The sequence below is a fragment of the Olea europaea genome, chromosome 23 (assembly GCF_002742605.1).
Source record: "Olea europaea var. sylvestris chromosome 23, O_europaea_v1, whole genome shotgun sequence".
NCBI classification, from domain to species: domain Eukaryota; kingdom Viridiplantae; phylum Streptophyta; class Magnoliopsida; order Lamiales; family Oleaceae; genus Olea; species Olea europaea.
In genome coordinates, this window is record NC_036259.1 from 2,419,153 (window position 1) to 2,446,323 (window position 27,171).

Consider the following 27,171-nt stretch of genomic DNA (forward strand, 5'->3'; position numbering starts at 1 on the left):
TCCAAAGCATAAAAATAATTATCTCATCTTCTATCTAGTGAAAATTTGAAATTACACCTGCGCCAATTTACTTTACATCTTATTCCCCAAAATCATGCCATCGCATGAGTATTTCACCATCACAATCATTTTACAAACTATCCTTACTCAAACATCTAACTAGAAATCTATGGTTTGCTCAAAAAGTATTGCTAGCCTTCATTCAAATAGAAGTTTATCAATCAAGCAGCTTGAGCAAGAAAAAATTATACTTCTTTCACTTAATCTGAAAATGAGATAATACTGCCCCTGAAGTGGTAACTGGCAACTGAATATGCAGCTTCTTGAACTTACAAATGAAAGAAGCATATACTGCACGAAATGGAAAGAAAGAATCACTCTTTCCACTTAGAGCATCTGTAATTACATTAACTTTTTCCTAGTGGTAGTCAATCTTGCAGTCATAATCCTTTAACAACTTCAATTATTTTCCTTGTCTCAAATTCAGTTCCTTCTAATCAAAGATATACTTTAGACTTTTATGATCAATAAATATTTGACATTTCTCACCATAAAATATCTAAGTGATTTTACCTTAGTCTGCACTTAGGTAAATATGTTTCCATAATGTATGATCCCATAATGATAAATCAAGTAAAAGGTAAAATGGTAGATATATATTTTTTAGAATAAAATAATTAAATAAAAAACCAAAAAATCAGAACTCAATCACTGTCAACCATCGCCACCCATCCACCTGTTGCCAACTGCCAACAACAATACCCCAGTATTGTTTCCAACAACTTTTTAATCAAATCTCTTAATATAATGTTAATTACCAAACAAACCAAGAAAACCCTCACTCAATTGACCGACGAAGTAGGAATTTGTGTATGTAGAAATAAAGTAAAAAGATACTTATAACGTTAGCAAATTTAGCTGAAGAAGAAGAAGAGTAAAGAATTAAGGGTACACTTGATTTAGCTAAAGAAGCCATATCAAAATCCTGTTCTCCGCCGAGTAGCATTTTTCTTATAGATGTTGGGAAAATTGTTACTTATTGGGGGGAAAAAGAAGTCTGGGTGATGGTGGGAGGTACAATAGTGGATGTTGTAGCCAGTGGGCTATGCGGTGACGGGTAGATGGATGGCAGTGGTCGACAGTGATTGGTTATTTTTTTTTTTTTTTTTTTTTTTTTGGGGGGGGGGGGGGGGGGGGGGGGTTGGGGAAAAAAAAGTTTATTTTTTTTTTTTTTTTTTTTTTTTTTTTTGGCGTGGGGGTGGGGGTAGAGGGTTTGGAGAAAATGAAGTTCATTTATTTTTATTTTTTTTATTTAATTAGTCTTATTATTTTACTATAGAAAATGTAAATTTATCATTTTATCGTTTACTTAACTTATCAAATCAAGTCAAACTATTTATTTTTAGGTTGACTAATGAATTAAAGGGTGGATTCGATCCATTGTGCTCCGGTTGCAGTCGAAGTAAAAGGCTTGGGACTGTGGATGAAAAAATAAAAGATTTTGGTGTAATCTACAATAAATTGAAAGATTTGGGGCCTCACTACAATTTTTTCTATGTGAACTCTTGTTTGTCTTCTTTTAAAGTAAAACTTTTTAATTTTTATACTCATTTTCAGTTATACCTAAAATATTTTACACGTAGATCTAAATTTTTTCATATTTTTTAACGATACACTTGAAATTTGTGTTCAAAATATTTTTTTTTTTTTTCAAAAGAATGACTATCCGCGGCTAAAATGACCAACCCGATAAAAAAGCCAAGTTTAAAATGAGCAACTTCTAAGAGGGCGTTTTGGGCTCTCACCAGTGAAAATACCCTTCTTCAATAAATTCGTCCGGTGGCACATTATACCTTCAAAAAACCCAGCTGAATCTCTGTTGCATGCTTAACACAGGCAAAACAACGAAGGAGCAGAAAAACCCACAATTATGTACGGGGGAGGTCAGTATATCTTGCAGAATTTCCTCTACACACACACTCTCTCTCTCTCATATACATGTATAACATATTTTGGTTATAATTTTGCCGTCTTTTTACTTCAGACGAAGTTTCGGCTGTAGTGGTAGACTTGGGTTCGAATACCTGCAAAGCTGGTTATGCCGGTGAAGATGCGCCGAAAGCTGTTTTTCCATCTGTGAGCCTACTAATTATTATTATTATTATTTTTTAGCATTTTTTTTTTTAATTTTCACTCTTTGTTTTGGTTGTGGTAGCGCAATAGGGTTTTCTGGAGCAATCCTGGATTATTTAATCTGTTTTGTGTTTGTGCCCTCGATGATTAAGAAATAGAATACTGATCTAAAAATGGAAATGGGTCGTTGCCCAAATTAGATTAGTTATTTGAAGTTGGTGGAGGATATGCACTTTAAATTTAGTAGAAAATTTTGAACTTGAAGCAATACAAGTGAGTGAAAAGAAGCATAGAGCTACAGTAACACATGTTGAATGGTTGGTGAAAGAATTTTCCCTGATTTTAGTGGCCTTTGCTAGGCTTTCCTCTGGAAGGTAATCCATTATACGAATGAGTTTTGGTCTCCTCGGGAGGGAAGATTATCTCATGTCTAAGCTTAGGATGCCAGATAAACTTATAGCTATTTTTCAGAAACTTAGGAGAGACTTTCTGCAGGGCAAGGAATAGTCGTAGCTAGGGATTTCTTGCAAGTAAAAGTATAGGCGGTTTAGGATTTGGAAATCTTAGTAAATAGCTTGGCTCTGCAAGGAAATAGCTTCGGTGTCTTCCTTCCAGGGTAGAGTGGTCGGAAGACAAAATCGTTTGAAGCAAAGCGATTGAGATTCCAAAAGATTTGTGAGAGGTTCCTTAGGGCCTGCTTGGGAGTTTTTTTCCCCAGTTTTGACAGGTTTTGGGTGGCACCATTTATGAGGGCTTGGGAAAACCGGTGCTTGCTAGTTTTATTGGGCAAGGGTTTTGCATGGTTAAAAATCACCTAAAACTAGTGTAGTGTAATTTTGAATGTTTCATTCAACCTACCAAATCGGTAAGTTTTGGTTGTTTATCATATTCTCTTAAAATCTTTCCCTCTATATACCTTTCAAATTTTTTTCCCCTCTATGAGATAATTATTTCACATCAAAATATGTTGTTCAAAACTAACTTACATTTAAAAATAAATTAACAAAATAAATAATTTATAAGCTAAAAAATTGTTTTATAATTAAAAATTTTACTTATAAGTAATATAAGATAGAAAATTTTGTGTAGAAATTTTTTTATAATGTAAAAATACTGCAAATAACGTAAAAATTTACTTATAAAATATAAAAAGTTACTTATGAGTAAAAAAACTCATTTATGTGTAAACATAAGTACAAAATTCCTTTATAATTGTAAAATTTACTTATAAATAAAAATACTAAGTTAAAATTTTAAGAAAATATTTAACTTTTAAGTTAAATATTAAAAACATATAAGAAAAATATCATTTATGAGTAAAAAATTTCATACAGTAAATTATAAATTGAAAATTTCACTAAGGGACATATATGTGATTTTATTATTTTAATGAACTTTTAGAAGTGGTGGAAAATAAACTTCCAAGCATGGATTGAATTGTTCTAAAAATTGTTACTAAAACCACTCAAAATTGGTACTTTTAAAAATGCCCATAAACGCTAATATCTATGGAATTTACTTCTTTTATCCAGTTCAAAACATACGATGTGGTGGCAGTGGATGTAATTTGTATAAGGTTGGATTGATTCATGCCAACATGATTATTTCTAAAACATTGTGATATTTCTTTTCCTTAAGCAATTATTGGTCTCCATTTTTTAAACCTCATTTTCAGCCACATATTTCATGTGACTCACGACTTTTATTAACTTTTCAAGTACATATTTCATCAATTTTTATCAAAATTTATCAAAAATATGATTTTTAGCAAAACCAACGCTCGGGCTAAAATACCCCTTAATTTCTAGTGGTTCACTTTCTAAAAAAGATATATCCCTGTTTAAAGGGATTAAAATTTTATTTTAATCTTAGTCAAAATTAACAATTAATTTTAACAACATATTTCATGAGATCTACAACTTCTCAATCATACATTTTATTAACTTTTATCAAAATCTATTAAGATGGAGGTTGAGCCACATTTTTATGAAAAAATGTATTTTAGAATAGTAGGTCAATGAGAAATGTGGGGTTGAAAAATAAGGAAATTTTTTTGATTTACGTGTAATATTATTTTAATGAATAATGTGTAATTGAAAAGAAGAGAGAGAAAAATGTATATCAAAATGGGAATCAAACAAGGCATAAAAATATTATTTTAATCCCCACCAAATAGGGCATAATGAATTGGTCAATGTCAAAAATAAAAATAAATTAAGTTACTTCAACATCTTTATTGACTATTCATGAGAATGTTTACACGACTGATCGGCTGTGAAAGTTAGAGCATCCTTAAAATATCCTCATAAAGTGTTATATTGGTTTACTCTCGGAAAAAGATATAATGAATTGAAATTTCAATTATAAAGAAATTTGAGGACACGGAGGTGTTTTACTTCGACGCCTTTATTGACCATCCGTAAGAATGTTACACGACTTCTTCTTAACTGAGAAAAGGTTTTGAAAGTTAGAGCATCTTTATTTACAAATCATGACTCACGAGCAGGCATAATGGAAATATAATTGACATTGTTGAGTGCAGAAAGGGGTGATCATGTAAAAATCAACAGTTTGAACTACTTTTTTGGGTGATCTGGAATGGTTTACCAAGAGAGAAATAATAGAATCTTTGAAGAAAAAGGACTAGAAGTTTCTGAATAATGAGACACACATAAGGTTTTATCATTCATATAGTTTTCTACATATAAGGAGTTCAAGTGCGCCCCTTCCTCTTCTAGAGTTTATCCTGATTGATTATTAAAAGATTCCTTGTTAACTTGTCCCTTTAACAATTGTAGTTATGCTTCTATAATTAATAAACTCAAGTTTCTTATTCAAACGGAAGAAAAATGAATTGCAGAACTACAAACAAGAAAAGAAAGAGACAATAGGGATCACATCTAGAATTTGTAGGGATTAACTTGTGACCACTCACACATCTCCTGCAAGGTATTTATTGGAAAAAGAAATATAAAAGAAAGACATTGTTGGACTAATTTGTATAGTATAAGCATCATTTCTAGCTTCCACATGTAATGTGTTACTCTAAATCTTTTTACTATTTTACTTAATCCATAAGATTTTAATTTTTGATTGCATTTGCTATTTACTTTACCTTTTTATTCTTGTAAATGTCTTGGATTAGGTTGTCGGATCAATTGACCAAATGGAAGTTGATCCTGATATTCCTGACAAGTATTCTGAATCTGCCCCAGATACCAAATCCAAAGGTAAGGGCAAATTTTATGTAGGATCTCAAGACTTGGGAATCCGCCGTGATCATATGCAGGTTAGTTTGTTTCGTAGCACACATTCTTTGAAGATTTGGTCATTGCTATATGTTCTTGTGTGCTGATCAAAGAGCACACTGTAATATCAGGTGCTGTCACCTATCAAGGATGGAATAGTTGTAGACTGGGATATGGTTGAAAGCATATGGGACCATGCATTGAGGTAATTCTTTTGGTAACCTCTCAATCTGCATGATTTCCAGCCTTTCAGTTCTTTTGCAGTAGCTTTGTTCAGGTGTTGAACCCTTCAGTACTCTGTTTACAGGTTTTATGCATTTTCGATTGTAATGTTTTAAATTGTAGGCAATGCCTGTTAATTGATCCAAAAGAGCATCCCATGCTACTTGCCGAGCCATGTTCCAATACCCAACAACAGCGAGAAAAGTAAGCTAAAACTTTGAAGTATTTTAGTGGTTTCCATGACTTGTAATCCTGTGGTCTGCATAATTACATGTTTTTTTTCTTGAAATTTATGTTTCTTGGCTCCTCTAATACAAAATTTAGATGTAATAAGCATTCAGAGCATGAGTCTATACAGTTGATGATTGTTTGTTTTAAATATTGTAATTGTTACTTCATCTTGTTAGTTTGTTCACCAGTAACTCATCTATATAGTTTGCCATCCTTGGGCAGTTAATCGTCGATATCTTTAATACAATTCACTTAGAAACGCAATCAAGATTCGTTGGGCGACGTGGCAGTAAAGAAATATAACATCCATTACATATGGTTATTTAGAACTCTCAAGAATTAAGAATTAGGTGAAAAGTCCTCTGAAGAGGTCGGTTGAAGAATCTGCGTAGTTGATAATTTATGAGATATGACAGTGAAGAGTTTCCAGAATAGTATTTGGCTTGGAGATGAGAAGCTTAAAACTAGATTCCTTAATCTCTGATATTGGAGTGGATAAGTTACGATTGTGAAACAAAAGTAATGTCACGACTCAAAACTAGAGCAAATGTTCAGTGCAGATGACGTGAGACCAAAAAAATAGGAATAGTGAGGCTCCTCAATCCTTATTGGCTTACTAGTCTCTGGCTCTTGATTTTCTTTATGATTCGTTATTCGAATTTTTCATACAAAGGGGTTGCAACTAGTTCATTTTGCTTTTGTTATAACCTCCAAGAAATAGTGGCTGTCATTTTGAGCTCTCTTGCTCTTCCGAAAATCTTAGAAGCACATTTCTCTTTCAACTGTTGCACCTCTTCATTAATCTGTTTTATTTTCAGTGCAAAAGCTGTTATCTGAGAGGAAACAATCCTGTTTCTGCTTCATTCAGCTAGTTTCCATGGTTTGCCATAATCTAAGCAAGCTGCAAAGTTAGAAGCTGTAGAAATGGTAGATGTAAGATGCACGGTCGATTAGTTGTTGCAAGCTGCTCAGGTTCTTCAGTGGCAGAAACTTGTAGCTGTCTGTGTGGAAGATTCTGAGGGCCAGCATAGTTCAATACTAGATGAACTAGATGTACCACGAGGTAGGCTTCAGGAAATTTGAGTTCATAATGAAGAAACAATTGCATGTTCAGTAAAGTAATAATGGGAATCCTTGTAGAAATATTTTAGAATGCTTCTTTAGTTATTTTCTTACTTCAATTAGGTTACCAAAATCCTATATGCCTAGAGCTTGTGCATTGTATTTTGATTATTGAAAAAGCTCGTACTTTCTCTCTCTAATTTCTCTATATTATCTTCCATGCCCCCCCCCTCTCTCTCTTCTAAATTTCATTCTTGTTCGTTGTGTTATACACCAAGTTGATATTAGAACTTGGCACTCACCTCTTACCTAATAATTGCTCGTGCACGTAGTTCCTGTGATGCTCGAACTCGCTTTTCTGGCCGGCATACCCGTGTCGACACGATACGACATGGGTATGTGTATGAAATATGAGGCAGACACGGCCACGGATGAAACTTGTTGGATCTTGGATGGCGCTATTGTTGTTGCAAAGTGAAAGCCGTGAATATGAAAGGGTTAGGGAAGAAGAAAGGGTTTTCTTGGATTTGGGCCTTTTAAAAAAAAAAAAAAAAAAAAAAAAAAAAAATTGGGGTTTTTTTTTTTTTTTTTTAGTTTTATCCATTGGTCTTTAGTTTTGGCTTTTGGGAATTAATGATTACCGGTAGATAGTTTTTTTAAAGTGTTTATAAACATTTATGTAAAATTATCTTATTGGACCATTTATAAACATGCCGCCAAGTTAATTGATTTTATTATAAATTAAAATATATAAAATGCTCACATCTACAACAAATGAAAAGATTTTGCTTGTAAATTTATGGGGAAAACTTGCCACTTATTATAAATTACAATATAAAATTTGCCATTTAATTATTATTAACTTTTTACATGTGAATTTTTGAAAAAAATTGAAGTTTCAAAGATGTACTCACGTACCCGTGTCCGAAATTTGGACTCTTTTTAATTATGTTTCCATATCCTACATTTTAGAAAATAAAAGATTTAAGACTTGGATACATACCCATATTCGAGACCAGTACCTAAGTTCGAGCATCATAGCACGGTTCATACAAGTTAATGTAGTAGTCGCAAAATTTTCCCTTCGTATGTCCCACCTTCATCCACAAACCAGCAACCCAACAGCATTCACCTCAATTCTGTCCTCCCTCATCCTCCAAAACTCGAGCCAACCTTTAGCCACCATAAAACCACTAAACTACTAGCCCTATACCAAATTCGAACACCCAGAAGATGTAAGAAAGGCAACAACAACTGGAAGGAAAAAATCAATCGGCAAAACATTTTGAACCTTGCTTTACTTTTAGCAGTTGTTGTTATTAGTTTAGTAAAAAGAAATTGTCTTCTTCGTTTAATTTCTCATATTGTTCTTAGTCAGCCAAAAAAGGGGGAGGAAAAAATCTCTTATTGGTACTTGTTGTTGCTGTTAAAATCAAATACTTTCCTACACTAATCTCATGTTTTATCACTACCAACATGGCCACCGAGTCCTCGAGCATGTAGTTTTTGAATTTTATATTCTCGTAGTGCCTGTACTACTACATTAGTAATCATCATCTCCTATATAAGATTCTTTCTTGCAATCAATGCATCAGTTGTGTTATGTTGGCCGCGCTTATACTTGATGGCAAATGTGAACTTTTGTAGAAATGGGATCCAGTGTGCATGCACGCGGTTCATTATTTATTGAGAGGTGATAAACTTTAAAGCTTGATGATCAGTAAATAAAACAAGCTATATTTGAACCAAGTCATGTTCCCAACCTCTCATAGCTTGAACAAGTGCATAAAACTCATTTCTGTCATAAGCTCATAGAATATTCTAATTGTGAGGATGAGAGTTATGAACATTCAATTGTGTCCCCTCTTGCGATTATACTTTCAGAAGCACCAATACCAATGACACAGTTCTTTGGATAAGTTACACTTGCTATTTGGAGTTCTTTGTTGATATATGAATTAAATGAAAGATTGCACCATTGGTCATATCAATATCGTCATTTGTCAAATAAAAGATCGGCCTTCATGTATAAGAAGTTGCAGCCTACGTTGTTGGAATTGAGTTCCCTCATACAGGGAGAAATGATGGAAATCCTAATAGATATATCGTATGGAATACTTGTTAGTTTATTTTAGGTTTTCCTATTTAAATTAGGTTACTTGAAACCTTGTATAAAGAGGGTCTTATGCATTGTAATACTTTGATTTAAATATTGCATTGTATGGTGTGTTTTGAGAGAGAGACATGATCAGTGTTTCGATGATCAAGTATGGACAATAGACCGTATTAGAGAATTGATTTATTTGACATTGTATACTCGGTTTAATGTTGTAACTACAAGTCATATAGATGGGTACCCAGTTTCGTGTTGTTTTCTCCTTGTTTAAATTGATAATATACTTCTTGTGTATTATCTTTTGATAATAAAATATTTGATTACCTATTATGCCAAATATGTGAAAAGAATAAAAATCCAGGAAAATAAAAGAAGGCCAAATAAAAGATAATTTACATTCTCCTTCTCATTTTTTTTTTCTCTCTCTTATTTTCAATAACACAATCTTTCATAAAATAATATTACACATAAATAAAAAACTTTTCATTTTTTTCAACCACGCATTTTTCAAAAAAATACTATTTCAATAATTAAAATTTGAAAAGAACGAGGGCAAAACAGGGGCTATATATATATATATATATATATATATATATATTAACCTCCCTTTTCTTCTCTCTTTCTCCCTCTCTTTCTTCCTTTACGTTAAGTAAACCGGTCTATTCTATCATGAAACCTTGAATTGTGTTTTTCTGAGTACATCTCTTATTGTTTTGGAGTCCTAAACCAGCATTGAGGAATATTTTTTATGAAACTTAGTAATTGCGTGATTGCACTAGCATCTCTTTTTGAGATCTATGGAGAATGCAATATGTTTCATAAAAGTTTTGGGATTAAATGTTCAGAAAGCTACTGTAAGATAATTCAAGTCATTGATTTGGATAAGCCTCCAATTTATTCTGGGAAAGGGTGACGACTGTTATGGTATAATTGTTTGGTGACAACATTTGAGAAGTTGTTAAAGGCACAAAGAGATGAGAACAACCAGGTGGGACCTCCCTGAGAAACCTTAGGTGCTCAAATATGCATATTTTCATGGTAAAGTACTGTACTAAAACTTCTCATTTGTAGCTTGATTTTACACTTTGGAAAACATGGAATCCTTACTGTTAATGGTAAACATTAACTTACATTAGCTCCAGTGGGAGGATTGCCATCCAAATGTTGACAGAAGTTCAAAAGAGCCTTCTTTCAGTCATTATAATTGATTTATGTTGCTACTTGCTTATATTGATGGTATTAGTATCATTATAAGTGGATATGGTCTGGAATATTTACATTATCTTTGCATATAACTGTGTAATGCTATTTGATATTTTGGGAGGACAGTTTGGATGGTCTAGCGATTTGACAATATGGACATCAAGAAGGTTGATAGCTGAATTGCTTTTTGTAAGATGATATTGTTACTTTAAGTTTTGGAGTTGCTTCTCTAAAGGAATGCACAAGGTACGTAGTCTAGCAAATGAAAGATGGAGGAGCTACTTGCCATGCCAATTTAGAATACCATGCAGGTTGAAGAACCAAGGAAGATGAAACAGAAAGAAGAATTGGAAGGATTGTTTGGGGGCGGGCATCGTATCAATCATGAATAGTTGAACCTTGATAACAAGTAATAATTCAGGCAGGAAAGTTACGAGGCCTCATAAGGCTCTTCACATGCCTACTGCCACACTCCGGCTCTTGATTTTGTTTATGACCTGAATTCTCTAAAAAATCCATCTTCACTAGCGAGTACGAGTAATAGTTTTTTGTGAACATCATTAAGGGACATTTTGTCTACTGTCATATCAGGACGTCATTGATTTTTATACTATAGAAAGCTCATATATTTTTTGTAACATCAGTTTATTTGAGTTTTTTCAGCAAGGAGAATTTGGGGGGCTCGTGTTTTCATAAAATCCTTGAGGCATTTTTCCACTGAAAACTATTGCAGTTTCTCTTTATATATCTTTTCTACAGCGGTTTAATTGCTTCCGTTTGCTTGTGGCTTTATCATATTTGGAATTGAGCTTGCTTAGTTCTGTTTTAGCGATCTGCATTGAATAATAGTAGCAGATGATTGGGTTGACAGTAAGATCAAACGATTCTTTCTCATGGCAGTAATATTTGCACAAAACTATATAGAATACCTATTGCCTGATTCTTGTGAGGGATACTTAGGGCCCATTTAGTGTTATGATTTTTCCTAGGAAGCTACTCATGATGCCACAGTGTCTGTGGAATCTTCATATGTTCAGGATGGGCCCATACTGGTGATCCGTTGCTACCGTGACTGTGGAATCTTCACAGTATCTTGCTTTATTTAATTGCAATCTCATGGACTATTGCAAGTCAAAATTTAACGGAATTCCTACTGAGATGGTCACAATTATGATGGAGCTTTGAGGGTTTAAAGTCTTGTATGTATATTGAAGGTGTTGCTTTTGAATACATCTAAGCGCCCGTTTGGCCCCATTATTCTCTCATTATAATGAGAATTTGATTTTGGATGGTAATTTTTTGGAGAATATGTGGTTAAAAATGAAGGAAAAGTTTAGAGTTTACTTATAATATTATTTTATTAGAGAATGTGTGGTTGATAAGAAGAGGGAGAAAAATGAATTATAATTGAATGAGGCCAAACAATGCTAAATTTGGCCCACTCAAGGACAATCATACATCCATTATTTATTTTTTCATGAATAGTTTAATATCGTGATCATACTAAGTGACTTTCACAATTAGGTGTTTAATTTCTAATGCCATTATATCAATAGTTATCAAAGGAAAGGCACCAAATATTTTCCCCTCTTGCTTTTAGAGTTGGGACATCTCATGGATGGAAAACTATTTAGGCCATGTTTGATTGGCCCTTTTTCCATGGAAAATAATTCCAATTTCCACCAATTTTGTGTATTTGATAGCAAAAATTTTCCATGGAATTCTTTTTCCATCTTTTCCTCACACGTGCATTTTCCATGATTTGATGGAAAATCAATTCTCACCAACTAGTTTCCCTTTTTTTTTTTTTTTATAATAACAATGGGAACAAATTTTATCAACAATTGTATCTTTAATTGACAGTTTTTATGAAAAATAAAGTTAAAGGAACACTAAAAGATAAAAAATTTCAACATTTTTCAGGTAGAAAATTATACCAATCAAACACATTAATTGACAATTCCCAGGAAAACAAGTTCTAGGCAATTCAATTTCCTGAAATTTGTTTTCTTTCCACCCAAATTCCATCCTTACAATCAAACGAGCCCTTATAGATTTTGGTGTTTGAAGGGACACGAGATAAGAATAAAGAAGAGGAACGGGTTCTTTGGTCAATTGTGAATTATCTAAGGTGTACTTAGTCATCTTGATTTTAGTTTGAAGTTCTGTGAGTTGATGGTTGGATAAATTTGAAAAGGTGCATCAATGAAGGTGGGTATTTCTTCTCCTCTTCCCCTCACTTTCTCTGTCCTAAATGCCTTGAGCTCTTGCCAGACCATTCCCACAAACTATTGCTCTTATTACAAAAAATGTGAGATCAGATTTTGGATTCAAAGGGCAAAATAAAATTAATTTATACAAATTTTGTGTTGGTATTATGACTGCAATGTCATCACATCATAGTCTTCATTCCTAGTTGATTATACTTTATTTTGTTCTGCAGCTGACACTTTATTGGTTTTTTACTTTTTATACTATTGAAGGAGTGTTGACTTATTACATTTTTTACAGAACTGCAGAGATTATGTTTGAAAAATACCAAGTTCCTGCATTATTTTTGGCCAAAAATGCTGTGAGCTCCCGTGTCCATCCTGCTTTTCTGATTTAAAGGAAAATTATTGGGCACATTTATCTAACAATTGCTGAATTACTTGTTTTTCCATTTTATTTGAGACTTTTTGTATAACTATTTATTCACTGTTTGTTATTTGATTGTGCCAGGTCCTCACATCTTTTGCATCAGGCCGTGCAACCTCTTTAGTCGTTGACAGGTTGGAGCTTATACACAACTTTTGAATTATCACCTCTTGCCTTTTGTGTAGTGTAATGTTTTAGTGTCAATGACTTCCATATTAGAATAGCGGAGCTTTTGGAATATTTTGCTACGATCTTTACCTATTTATTGGCAGAGGTTTTACCCCATTGCATATTAGGGATTGTTTCCATTACTTTAGTTATTGATAGGCATGAGTTGTACGGTTGCTGTAAACTAATTTGAGGCTCTATTGATGCTCGATTTCCAACAACTCATGCTCTGTTCTTTATATGTTTGTATTATGTTTGTGCCCATAGTGTTTATAAAACTATGTAGGTCGTATCCTCTGAGTAGGCATGCACATGGTCCCTGTAAAATTGTTTCATAACTTTGTTTATTTGTAGAACCTATCTCTTGAACATCAAGCTTTCATTTATTCAAAAGCATCAAAATTGGAGTGAGTTATTGCTCTTGTATTAAGTTAAAGATGCTACTGAAAATAAAATATAACCTGCATAGACATGGTTATAGTGAAAAAGAAAAGGTCCAGAAATTAAAGAAGGCATGATATCCATGTATTTGTTCTAATGACTTATTCTTCCTGCATGCAATTTAGAAACCAAAAATTTCAGTCGTCTATTTTCCTTTTTGAATTTTTTCATTTATGTGATTTTAATAACAGTACTTACTAGCTCATGAAACTGTTGGTTGATTCAGTGGTGGAGGGTCAACTACCGTGACTCCGGTCCATGATGGATATGTTCTTCAGAAGGTAGTCCTTTTAACCAAGTGTGGAGTTAAATATTTTGTTTTGAATTGTTTATATTATTTTAGATGAGCTCATTTTCATTTCCAATTGGAAATTATAATCTGTATATTCAGTTTTTCCTCTCTTTTTGAATATATTATTCTGAAAGGATAAATACTATGTCCTTTTTCTTTGTCAGAGCTCCTTTGTAACTCTTAACAAGTTAGAATTTGGTCAAAATGGAAATACTTGAAGTTTAATTCAATGTTTGGGTTCACATACTCCATAATTTGGAACCTCGGATGGTTCTCTTATATCTTATTTTTTCTAAAGTTACAAATAGTTAATATGATTGTCTGAGATCCAAAGTTCCCCATGAAATTCCTTTTAAAATATTAGCTTTTGGTTAGAAAAATTAATATGGGTGCATATTGTAAGTTTATTGACTGTTATGGAAAAAATAATTGAAGTATACGATATACACTATATTAAATTTGTTAGGCTTATGTTTAGGAGAGATTTTTTTAAAGAAATCATTCTTCATGAAAGTCATTTTCAATCACACATTCTACAGGACCCATAACTTTTTCTACTTTTAACTACATATTATTCAAAAAAATCATTTTTTACTTGAAAAACTTCCTTTCCAAACAAATCCTATATAAATGTTGAACAGTACGAGTGATGCAAAATGGAAAGTATATTCTAGGCGTAATCGGAATCAACTCAATTAAAGATCGAATTTTTATTATTGCATTTTATTTTTTTGGTAGATTAGTGAATTTGTCTCCTTTTAAAGGGAAACCCTAGTTTGCCTTTTTAGTCGTAATTTTCCTTTCAATGTTATTTAGAACCTACAAAATGAGGCTCTTTAATTGTAAAATGCCACGTTTGAATATTGAATAAATCTACAATCTTTCCCTCGTTTCTCCCTTCCTAATTTTTCATTACAATCGGCATCAACTGGTGTAATTGAGCAATGTGAAATTATATTTCTTAGTGCTATAGTTTGTATCTTCATCTTCAGGTATATTGATTGGATAATGTAGTTTGATACTGTATTTATGGTATCTTCATCTTTTTGTACCCATTTTGTTAAAAAGATATCAGTTTTTCCAAAAGCTAATTAGGGACTAAATTATTTATTGACCACAAGCTTGGTATGTCTATTTTATTAGAAAGGTCACATTTAATCACAAAACATGCAGGTGCATCATTAGTGATTTTTTGAATGTAGGATTCTTCTTTATTATAGTAACCAAAACTACTAAAGTGGGGAAAATAGTTGCATCTTTTGTGCGCAAGTTATTGCCTCTAAATAAAATTAGCAATTAGAGAAAGTAGAACAAATATCTCCATTTTGCTGTTGTATTTCTTTAGTTTTACTTGGGGAATAGAAATTTGATTTGTGATCAATGGTTGAAATGAAAATTTTATATTGTTAATAAGCTACAATTTCTCTGTATATACCAAAATTTGATAATGGAAGATCTCATTACTAGCTTCAATCTTGGGGGATCTTCATCTCTAGACCATTTGGGTTTCTTCTGTCAAACAGATGGTTTATGGTCTGTCCAATAAGCATTTGCTTTTCCTTGTCGAATATTCGCCTAATGGAGTGATGTCAGGTATTTCCACTTTGCCTAAAAGCTATAGCCCCTAGAACTAATGCAACCCACTATATAACACCCAGATGCAAAATCCCGGAATCCACCCCAGCCCACTTCTTTTGGGCCCACGATGACCAACTTTGCGCTGTGTGTACAACTTTTCAACACTGAAAGTTGTGATAAGACAGACAATAAAAGTCATCTCTTCCATTTTCAACCCTCTAATGACTTGTTACTTTTCTCTATGTTTGCTATAGGCTGTGGCAACATCTCCCATCGGGGGTGAATTTCTTACAGATTGCTTGTTGAAAAGCTTGGAACACAAAAGCATTTCCGTGAGTTTGTTCCCTTCTCTCCTTTTTCTTATGAATTTTGCATGATGACAGAATTAATATAATAACCTGATTTTGTAAATATATGTTCTTTTGTTTCCTTTCCCGTCTCTGCATGAAATTGCAGATAAAACCTCGACATGCATTTACACGGAAGGAAATTCGCCCTGGAGAATTCCTGGTTTGTTATCATATCTTAATATTCTTTTGTTATGACTCGAGTAACCTTCATTTTGTCACCTAGTTGAATGTGGTGTATGACTTAGTTTATGCTTCTAGTTTAATTGAAAGTCGGGTGGGGTGCATGTGTCAATAAATTTAGTACAAATCTATAATTTTTATGCAAATTTATGGTTTATGCTCATTTAACATTACCACTGAATCTCAACTATAAATGCAACATGGCCCTGTTAATTTGTAGCGATACTCTCGTCTCTCTTGTTTTTTGATGCACTTAAAATGTTCAGATGCTTGCGAAGCTGTGACAATTCCAAATATACCCCCTCAAAATTGATAATAGAAACTTTAGAGAAAAATTATGGCCACATTCAAACAACAGTCTCAAAAACGTGTGATAGAGAGAAGTGGAGGCTGGATCTGGGATTTGAATTTGTGTTGGTGAGGTGTCAAATTTAAAGGTGATGTTTCATATTTTTTCTACTAGATAACAAGTTATTTGGAGCAATATTTTATTCTTAACTGTAGGTTTTTGCTTTCAGGCAACCAATATACACTCACAACTTGTGTGCCTAACTTTTGCATATCCATGACATAATATAAAAATGTAAATTTGCAGAAATCTAAACTCAATGTTTGCATGCAATCATATTTACCTTGATGTTTCATGTTTTAGCGCAATGGTACATCTCAAAAAGAAAATATCTCAACGCAATTGTATACTTGGTTTGTTTTCTTATGACTGATAATAGTTTGTTTTCCCTTCTCTGTCACAGACAGTGGACCTTGACTTTCCAAATACAACTGAAAGTTACAAACTCTATTCCCAGGTTGCTGACTGATTGAGCTTGCTTTAGTTGCTGTACCCCACCTTTTCTGTCACTAATTATTTTTATTTGTCACAGAGGATGATTGCTAGTGATATAAAAGAATGCGTTTGTCGAGCACCAGATACTCCATATGATGGTGAGCTCCTTTCAATTGTTTTAATTTTCATTCTGATATACTGACTTCTTCTTGATGTTGATGTTCATGACTAGTAACTTTTGTTGGGCAAAAAGTTTTAGAACAATAATGCAGTGAATGACAGATAAGTACTTTTGTCACAAGTTCTCCTAAAGCTAAAGATAATATTCTTAACCTATGACTAGTTTCAGCATTCACCAAATTCTGGACACGGTATTTTATTGTTATCTCCTCCATCTATAAGGATCATTATCTTTAATGGATGTTGGAATAGCATTAAAGGAGTAGTTATATAGGTTGTTTAGGATTTTGTTGCTTTAAATCTCTAGAATTTTGACTACCATGGAAATTAACAGGACCAGTGATCCTTGTCTGCTATGATGTAGTCTTGATTCTATGATGCTTTTTGATTCGTTTCTGTGTTATATGATACTGATGCCAATGTTTGGATTTCTGGTAGCAAATTTGTAGGATTACATAACCTAAACTTTGTCTGGGATTTTGGGGTAAAATTAATAAATAATAGACGTTGCTGTGCCTGCACTTCAAAACTTCGTCCTGTTTCCAGCCCTCCACCCTCCAAAACCATCCCCTTCAGCTTACATCATTTCCCCTGGCCACCAAATCAGCCTAGCCAGCATGAAGGTATCGACACTCTCCTCTCACCGTCACGATTCACAGTAATCTCTCTTTAATTACCAGCAATTTTTCCACCTTCATGTCTCTAGATATCATGATCCCACATCAACATTCTACCCACCAGCACCCAACACCATCATTCATGCCTGTCCTTGCTAAGCCATCCGCACTTCTCCAGTGACCATCATCAACTCCACCCACCAGCACCATGTGTTTTGTCTTACTTATCGCATCCGCACACCAGTACCACCAACTACAGCCTTTCCTAGCCTTCACGAAGCCTCCAAACCTGTTGATAATCTGGTGAAGATTGGTCCTCTCAGATTTCATCCATCATCATCATCATCTTTTTCTCAAACTTCGAAATAGTTGAAATACAAAGGACAAGACGGGAAAAAAAAATAAAAAATAAAACGAGAGAGAGAACAAAAGATGTTGTAGAAGAGTAACCGGGGGGCATGAGAGGCAGTTGTTTACATGAAGCAGATGTTGTCAATTGATTATGGTTCTAGCCCTGAAAGGTTTCCTTTACCCGTACCATTCCTTTGGTGGCTTGTCAATATAGTTTTTGTTGCACTTACTGGTCCCATATGACAATGATCTGCTGTGAGCTGTGTATTGTTCTCACGAATTTTTTGGTTTGTTATGTAAAGAGTATACTTGTTAAACATTGGAAACAAACCTTAACTGGCTGATACTTCTCTTCTTCTTTCTTCTTCTCAGAGAGTTCGTATTCTAATATCCCAATGACATCTTATGAGCTTCCTGATGGACAGTAAGTTTTGTATCAAGTTGTTAGTTTTGTATTTTGTATTTTTATTTTTTTTAGATGAGTAGGCTATTTGATATAGCAATACTTCTTGAAATCTTTATCTTCTATTGTTGCTTCACCCTTCGTCCCCGAGTAATTGTTTTTAAATATGGATGTATCTCAGTGAAGGTTTCTCGTTAATTTACCTCATTTCTTGACAAATGATCATGAACATTTATATTTGGGAATGAGGCATTTGTTTCCTCTCGTTGAAATTTTAGATAAAATGGTGCACTAACATTCTCTTATCTTCTGTTCATAGGACAATAGAAATCGGAGCTGACAGATTTAAGATTCCTGATATTCTATTCAATCCATCATTAGTTCAGGTTGCTGTCAGGATATGCTGATTTTACATTTTATCATTAAGTTCTATTTTGATATTTCCCATATTCCTATCCTTAAATGCGATTATCCTTAAATGCAATTATCATCACAATTTTTCTAGGATAACTAAAAATATAGTTGAAATTCTTTGTTCTGGCGCCTGCATCATGCATGTGATAATCTTGTTGAACTTTATTTTCCCCCTTATTCTCAATCTGTTCGTGAATCCTTAATCTGGATTTCTAAAATTTGCTTGAATGTTAGATGTTCACTCTGAGATACCTAGTGCAGAACTGATAGGAATAGATGAGAGAACTGATGAATTTTATAACTGAAAGTAATACAGAAAATGAGAGATGCACTACACGGATGACCGCTCTTTTCTCACTACATGTATTCTACCCATCCCCCCCCCCCCCCCCCCCCCCTTATTTCTGATGGGTATTCTTTAGTGCTTTGACATTTGTATTGTACGGGGACTCATGTCATTCATGAAGGTGCAACTTACCTGTGCATTCATGACAGTCTTTGCTAAATCTTCTTGTTAATGCTGTTGTGAATTAGGAGCAGAAATTATATGCCTTTTACAGGTTCAACACATATATAATTGTCATTTGTAGAACTGGTCGCAATACCTCTAGAACCACATCCAGAACTTCACGGAGAACAATTTGTGGCCAGACTCTAATCTGATAAAGATGAAGAATTGGCAGTTATCAGTACTGCTAAAGCAAACGTTTGCACGGGAGTACTTAAAAGACCAATATTATGTTTAACCATTGTCCAGGTCAGAGTCTGGTACAAACTCGTAATTTTGTTTAGTTTGGATATGATCATGCTGTTGAAGAGGAGAACTGGGATTTGAAAGGTAGCAGCAAAGTAAACACCAGGAATGTCCATAAGTGGGCAAGTCTGATGGGTGTGGTTTTCCCTAGATTTATCATTGCATATGAAATGCCGTAAAGGAAAATAACCATGACTTGGGGTGGTGTCTCTATCAGATGGACATACTTACAGATGATAAGGGGCTGGATTCTGATGAAGCCACCCTTTTCAGTGTGTTCAGGTTAATCATGGCAGAAGCTGTTACAGATAGTATCTAGACGTGCAAACCAAGATACTTGCTCTGTGCGTGTTTGGAGGTTTTGCCTGCTTTCTTGGTATGCTGATGTAAAACCGTAAAAGATGATGACTTACGGATTGGACTGATAAAGATAATGCAATAGAGTCAGGACCTAGACCTTATGGAACTGATTATTCAATAAATCAAGCATGGGATTGGAGACTATGTTAGATGGAAGGACATTTTGTTTGCTGTGAAGGTTTTCAATATTTTGTTTTTGTAATTGGGTGGTGTTCTATTTGATCTCTGGTCATCGTGGGTTTAAATATACAAATAGAAAATGTTGACAGTGTAAGTTATGAATGCTGGTCGTGACAAGGATATAACACATATGTTGATGCTTCTGGTACTATTAATGGTCTTATAACTTTGTGCATGTTCTAAGGGCTTGCTATGTTGCTTTCAAGAACACAAGAACTCTTGACTCACAAGTATACAAGAGAAAAAAGTTTGTTCTCTTGAACAATGTATTTCTTTATTATGTTGTGTAGCTACAGCTGCTAAAGAAAACAATCCTAGGACTTTTCTGGCTTACGTGCGTTCTGGACTAGTTCATTTGATGTAGATATGTGCATTCAATATATTCATCCTCTTCCTTCAATATGCAATGTAGAGTACTAAATGTTGATTAATAATGGAACACGAATCTTCACGAGCTAGATCTAACGTTTAACTGCTCCTTATATGTATCATAAATTTGGCTTAGTTAGTAACACCGTAATATTGTGTTATAAATAATTGATTGATTCTAAACATCTTTTGCCTTTTGATACTCTTATGCCAGGCTGTCAGTCTCGTCTTTATTTATATGCAATATTATATCTATGGTATATTTGGTATTTATTCTGTATTCTAATGTAACAATTTGTTGATTACTAAGCACATTACTGCTTTTCTTGTTCAAGTTCGTCTATCTGAGATCATCTAAATTTTTGGTTTGGGTTGACATGGATATTCTGATGTTCTTAGAGCATTCCTGGCATGGAAACTTATGCAGAGACTACTTCATCAGTTCGTGGTTTGCCACAAATGGTGAATACTTTTTATTTAATTCTCATGGTTTTGTCTTCAAATCTGAGTTTATATTGGTTCCTCTCTGTTTCAAGTTAAAAGCAGTTATTCATTTGGAAAATATATCAGGTTATCGAGAGCATTAACAAGTGTGACGTTGACATACGGAGAGAACTATTTAGCAGCATATTGGTAAGATAACTAGTTCTTTAGTCTAAAAGTGACTTGAACATTTATACTTGTCCAGCCAAGGCTAACATATAATATTTTTTCCTCTTCTTTCTTTTTCTGGTTTTAGATTATTGTGTTGAAAGAATTTTTTTCTCTATATACTATTCCATTCTTATTTCCTGTGTTTATTGGGTTATTTATGTTATGCACTCTCTTTCTTCTTCATTATGTAGAAGTCCATGCATGAGCTTTTTCTCGGGTCTCTAGTTTCGCTTCTCTTGCTGTCTTGTCTTTTTTCGCTTTTTCTATGCTACCCTGTGATAGGAGAACTGCATTGGATTTTCATTTGTGCACAATTTCCTTAAGGTTGTACGCAGTTTTCAAAGAATAGTGCCAGGTTAATTTTGATCTCTAAAGAACGATATGCACCAGACACCAACATGCTTGATCCCTTTGGGACCCGAGTCCAACTGGTCATGTGATTTGTCCAATCTCTTTGGTTATTTTAAACTATCGACACTCGACGTTCACAACCTTGACATGCCTCAAATACATGTATGAGATGTCACACGTCATGCCCTATTCATGTGTCCAAATGAATGAAGTGGATTGCAAAAAGAAAATACAGATTTCTATACATAAAATATCGATATGACAGTGGGTTGACTGGGATTCGAATGCTGAACTAGTCGGATGGAGTAATGAGAATTTTATTGAAAATTTAAAGAATTATGAAGATAGAGAATAATATTTAAATATATTATCTGTAGTATTTTGTTTGATATGTTAGTGTTTGTTTTTTGTAAATTTACAAGTACCTTCCTTGCTTCATAGGTTTCTGGTTACTTCTAAACAATGTAGGATCTGTCAAGGCAACAATGGATGATGTCAATTATAACTTGTAATATTATGAAGAGTAAACATACTTATTCTTAAATTTGTAATTTAAGTTATTGATTTTTTTCAGCAATTTGTTCCTAATAGGTTCCTGCAGTATTTTTCGCTTAAGATTATTACTATAGCACATTAAGCTGATGCTAAGTCCTTAATTATTAACTGATATTTTTGCTGTTCCCACTTTCATGAAAGTTGAAACTCTTCCATGTGGTAAGATCATCTTGTAACCAGATGTATTTGATTTCAATCATCCAAGTATGTTGAGGAAGTATTGCTGTGGTGAATGTCATCATGAGATAATGTGGAGTGAATTATTTTCATTGTCACATCAATTCCTGATATTCATCGATCTCGTCCTGTAGCTTGCTGGTGGCACGGCATCAATGCAGCAATTGAAAGAACGTCTGGAGAAAGATTTACTTGAGGTACAACGCAAGACTAATTCTGATCAAAATATGTCTGGCGCTTTCTTATTTGTTCATCTACTTCTCTTTTTGTATGACTTTACCGTTCTCTCTTTCCCACACAGTCCAGATTTTTTTGAAGGAAAAATTGAGCAACTGTACTCAATTGGTTATCAATTTGTTGAAAATCTGCATCATGTATAGATTTTGTATTTATATATTTCTAAATCATGTAAACCTTATTCTCGATAAGTTTGGAGTTGGTTGCGTGAATTTTTATTGTGATCTACTACATCCATTACGAGTTCAATGAAATCGAATGTGCAATAACAAAATCCATGTTTATTTTGGTCATGCCTTCCTCTTCTTGTTTGATTAGGCGCTTGTTTGACTGGGCTTACTAAAAAAGAAAATTTACAAATAAACTTTGTATATAGGGTGTCATTAGCTTCGCATACTGTGTTTTTAAAGTTAAATACTACTAGTTTATAAGCATTGACATTTAGGAAGATTTTTGTCATGGTTCCCATTGCAAGTCATGGGACTTGGATCCCATAGATTTATATAGACTTGAGCTCTCTAATGGCTAGCTTTTGAGGTATGGCTTTCTTAGGACTATGTCAAATTTTTAATGCTTATACTGTATGCAGGGATAATTACACTTAAAATAATTTAATTTCAATACTTTATAATTTTATCGACTGTTATTTCTTAAACATTAAGAAATAACATATTCAGGTGAAAAAAATCAGAAAATTACTATTGTGAATATAAGAAAGTAACTTAAGCAAGCAATACAAAAATTTTAAAAATTTTCTTGTGTGTAAAGTTCATTTATAAAGTAGGTCAAACTATCAAAAATAAAAAAAAAAACTACTAAAATTTGATTGAAATGGAACTTTAAACAATATATCAAAATTGTTGGTGGAATGGTAGCCAACCTTTATTCATGAACAATAGAAGGCATAAGAAATTGTAGAAATGCTGCTTAAGATACAATTGTAAAGAAGTGAATCTTCAAACAATTTGTTATGCAGCATTTGTTTATTTCATGTGCCATTAATACAAAACTCCTTTACTTGGCACTGGGGAGCACTTGAGCCAAAGAATTCATCTCTATCCAGAAATCATGCCAAAAAAAAAGATGTTTGTATTATTTCTATGAAATTTTATGTTCCCAGGAAAACCACTTTATGCATTCCTAGTACGAGGGTTCATTTTGTTTGAGGCATATAAAAAATAGATGAGTCCCTTTGCAATATTAAAGAATTAAGTTAGATATGAGAGACCACGAAATTCCAATCCTCCTACTTCGTAAGTTAGACTCTCTTCCCCTTGCTCCAATGCATGTATATATTCCTAATTTCCTATCAACATTATTCCATGAGAACTTTGCAAATATGCTCTGAACGTTTCAATTAGGATCTTAGGAGGCGTGGAGAAGGTAGATTGGCATGGTTGCACAGATTGGACGAGAGTAATGTTTGCTCCTGCAGATAGAATTTATTTACCCAGCCAACTATTTTCCTTCTAATCCTGTTTAGTAAGTCATCATAGAGGATGTCCTTCTTTTAACACCTTTATAAACATAGGAACACCTAAATATGTAATGACGTCTGTTGATGTTTAAATCAATGAGAGAGAAAACTCTACTGATCATTTGGAGAAGACGATTTTTATCAGGATGAAGACAATTTAATTTTTATTTACTTTCTGCCCTCAGGTCACTTCACATGTAGAAAGGAAGTTCATAACTGTAAAGGTTTATCTTTTGTAACCAGTTGAGAAAATAATAACGTCGACAACAAAGGCCAAATGTTAAATTGCGTGACTGCAAATTAAGGGGTTTTTTTTTAAAAAAAAAAAGATATATATATATATATATATATATATATATATATATATATTTTTTTTTTTTTATTATTATTATTTTTTTTTAAGTATGTCTATAAGTGGGGATGACTTCTGTATTTGATCACACAAGCATAGAAGCTAGTTCTCGAAAAATTTTGTTGACAAATATATTTGTGCCTCACCCATGATTTCAATGTAGGATTCATGTGCGTAATACTTTTATGGTTTGTACAATCTTATATTCTATTTAAAATATTGTCTTCCTCTATTAATGAGACATTTTATTTTTGAAAATTTCATTGAATGATTTCATCAACCATGGATTTCACCTAGAAGCTTCAGTACTCCAATTGGAATTTCATTAACGCCATATTTTATTTTGGCATAATTTTTCCATAGAATTTGACAGGTGTCTATGACCAAGATATACCTTCCATTAGCAAATTTATTGAAATGATTCTTCGTCTTTCTATCAACTGATCAACATGAAAACAAAAGTTTGTACTGCACTTAATTTGATTCCATTTTTTCGTCATTTTTCTCTTTGCTGAGATATGTTTTAAAATTCTCCCTATCCCTGGTTTAGATAACTATGTTTCTTATATTGTTCTTGAAACTCTCGAATCACTCTTGGCTTCTCCTATAGCTAATTTATGCTTAACATTATACTCATTTTTACATTTTGGTAAATTTCTTAAGCATTATCTGTTAGCCGTAACAATCATTTGAACCTGCTCATTCCCCTCATGCTTTTTCTTATTAGAGTGGGCTCTGGAGCATTTGATTGTCCTTAAACCTCTTTTGCTACGTTTCTGATGCAACTAGCAACCTCATTCCATCAGTAGAGGTCATTTGTATTGTACCCCGCATCCTGGAGGTTCTGTTGTCATATATCATGAACTTTAACTTCTTTGACCTTTCTTTTCCTCCTCTTAATCACTACATTTAGCGTTACTGACCTATGTTGGTTGCACTCTCACCAAGAAAAACCTTACAATTCTTGCATCAAGCAGCACTAACCTATGTGGCATTGTTAGTTTCTCACTTGTTACACCTCCGTAAAGAATGATCTCACAATTCTTGCATAACGACTTATTTACCTTCCATGAGAATGAAATGTATTTGAACTCTTGTTCACTTGTAAAGTTATTAAGCAAGCCTCTCTTGTTCGAACACATAAAAACTTCCAAGTCTTTGAAGTCTAATATAGCATTTCCTTTATGAAGTTATCCATGTAGTGATGATGGTAAGCATTGTTGAAAGTCGGAATTGCTTTTATTTATTGCACGTGAGGTTGATTCAATGATTGGTGATTTCAGCCAATTGGTAATATTAGAACTTGAATAGAATGTCATCTGATTTCAGTATTTCTATATTCTTCCAGGAATCTCCTCAAGCAGCAAGAGTTAAAGTGCTGGCAAGCGGAAATGCTACTGAAAGGAGATTCAGGTTAGATATAATTGGCTTATTGCCATAACGTGTTGTTGCTCCAAATACATCTACTGCTTTAATATTATTTCAGAATTCAAAGCTCATTGCACTTTCTCAAATGCCATCGCCTGTGTGTATTACACACTTGAGAGTGAATTTTTATGCAATTCTGTCATGGGCTATTAACTTTATTTTTCGTAGGACCTAAGAAATATTTTTGTAACTTGAAAGCTAAAAGAAATTCATTGCATGACCTTAGTCACAAATTTGCAGAACGTCGTGGTGGGTGCTCTTGCAGTATCTTGAGAGTGTTGGTCCACATTTTTTGATGGTCTAAGCATCCTGAGAGCACCTAGTAAAAATATTTCCAATGAATCATCAAGATTAATATGAAATTTTGGTCTGTGATAGTGTTTAAGCTAAACAATGTCAGTTTTAAAATTGAAAGAGATATATACTTGTCTTCTAAAGGATATGAAGACAGCTAAGGACTGCTTTGGTGGATAAAAAACAGACTTCTTGCTAGAGAAGCACACCGTATTTGTAATTAGAGAATGAGATTTTGTTGTGGTCGAAACTAAATGTTGCTCTCTATCTCCCAAGAATATTCCTTCCAAATTTGATAACTCAAATTGTCAGCTCCTTAATTCCTTGAAATGATGTTAACAAGGTACAATCAAAATGTGAAATTTGTTACAATTTCAAGGGCACTGTTCGAATAACGCCATCTTAAATGCGTGTGCTCTTAGCGAAATGGATTTCCAATAGGGTTTTCTTGAAAAGAATCAAATTAGATCATTCCCTCCCCACTCAGGAAGAATTTTTTATTCAAAGAATGGTTATAAAAACAAAATTCTTCTCAGTCGATACTACTAAATAATGGTTATGTATTTGCAGTGTTTGGATTGGAGGGAGTATATTGGCATCACTTGGTTCTTTTCAGCAAATGTGGTTCTCAAAGTCTGAGTAAGCAATCATTATCCAGTCACATCTTAATTTACGGTTGACTTTGCTTCTTTTTTAAAATTTTAACGCACACCTGCAAATGCAATCATATACTCTTTGTATGTACTTGCAACAAATGTGTTCTTTATCATTTGGTTCTTGAAACTTGCACTCTCGTTTTTGCTAGGTTCGAGGAACATGGAGCTCCGTATATTCAAAGGAAATGCCCATAGTGTGCTGTAGTTTCGTGAATTTCCAACAGGGTCTTGGATGGTTATTATTAGTTTGGTTTTGCATCTGTACTAATCACATTCATTAGCTGTTGAATCCTGGAGGATGGGTTGATGACTTGGGTCTCCCTTTTGAGAGGTTCCTGTGGGGATTTGTTGTCACTTTTAATGTAGCATAACCTTATCATTATTTGAAGAAGTGGGGTTCTGGATACTTGGCACACCACACCAATGTTATTTCCTTCATTGAAAACGGATGGCCATTTCAAAATGCTCCAATTACTTTCTCAAGCTTCGATTGTTCAAAATTGGTTCACACAATAGGATCTGAATGTTAAGACGTTGAGTAGAAAGACAATTGTAACAGCAACTATTATGAAGAAGGTACGTGCCAGGCCTAAAGACTGAAAAATGCACAACCAAAGAAAGAAAAATCAAAGTTGATTTCAACGCTAATCATTCGCTGCATGGCCAACCTCAGGTTTTGCCTTGCACTTTTTTATTTTATTTTTTGTATGTTATTTT

General features: G+C 33.6%; 1 protein-coding gene across 1 annotated transcript; it reads left to right on the top strand.

Moving 5' to 3' along the window:
* Positions 1-1,768: 1,768 nt before the first annotated feature.
* LOC111372117 (actin-related protein 4-like) lies at positions 1,769-26,925 on the top strand. Its single transcript, XM_022994295.1, has 20 exons — positions 1,769-1,943; positions 2,045-2,136; positions 5,279-5,422; positions 5,513-5,586; positions 5,727-5,807; positions 12,727-12,787; positions 12,937-12,986; positions 13,688-13,742; positions 15,586-15,663; positions 15,788-15,841; positions 16,614-16,667; positions 16,743-16,803; positions 18,166-18,217; positions 18,516-18,582; positions 20,673-20,735; positions 20,844-20,906; positions 22,145-22,207; positions 25,425-25,489; positions 26,369-26,437; positions 26,604-26,925. Exons 1-20 carry the CDS (start codon positions 1,931-1,933, stop codon positions 26,647-26,649), a joined length of 1,305 nt encoding a protein of 434 aa, XP_022850063.1. The 5' UTR covers positions 1,769-1,930; the 3' UTR covers positions 26,650-26,925.
* Positions 26,926-27,171: the final 246 nt, after the last annotated feature.

Coding starts and splice junctions, on each gene's coding strand:
- LOC111372117 (XM_022994295.1), top strand. Junction 12,788..12,936: donor TATTTTTGGCCAAAAATGCT/GTGAGCTCCCGT, acceptor TGATTGTGCCAG/GTCCTCACATCTTTTGCATC. Junction 13,743..15,585: donor ATGGATATGTTCTTCAGAAG/GTAGTCCTTTTA, acceptor TGTTTGCTATAG/GCTGTGGCAACATCTCCCAT.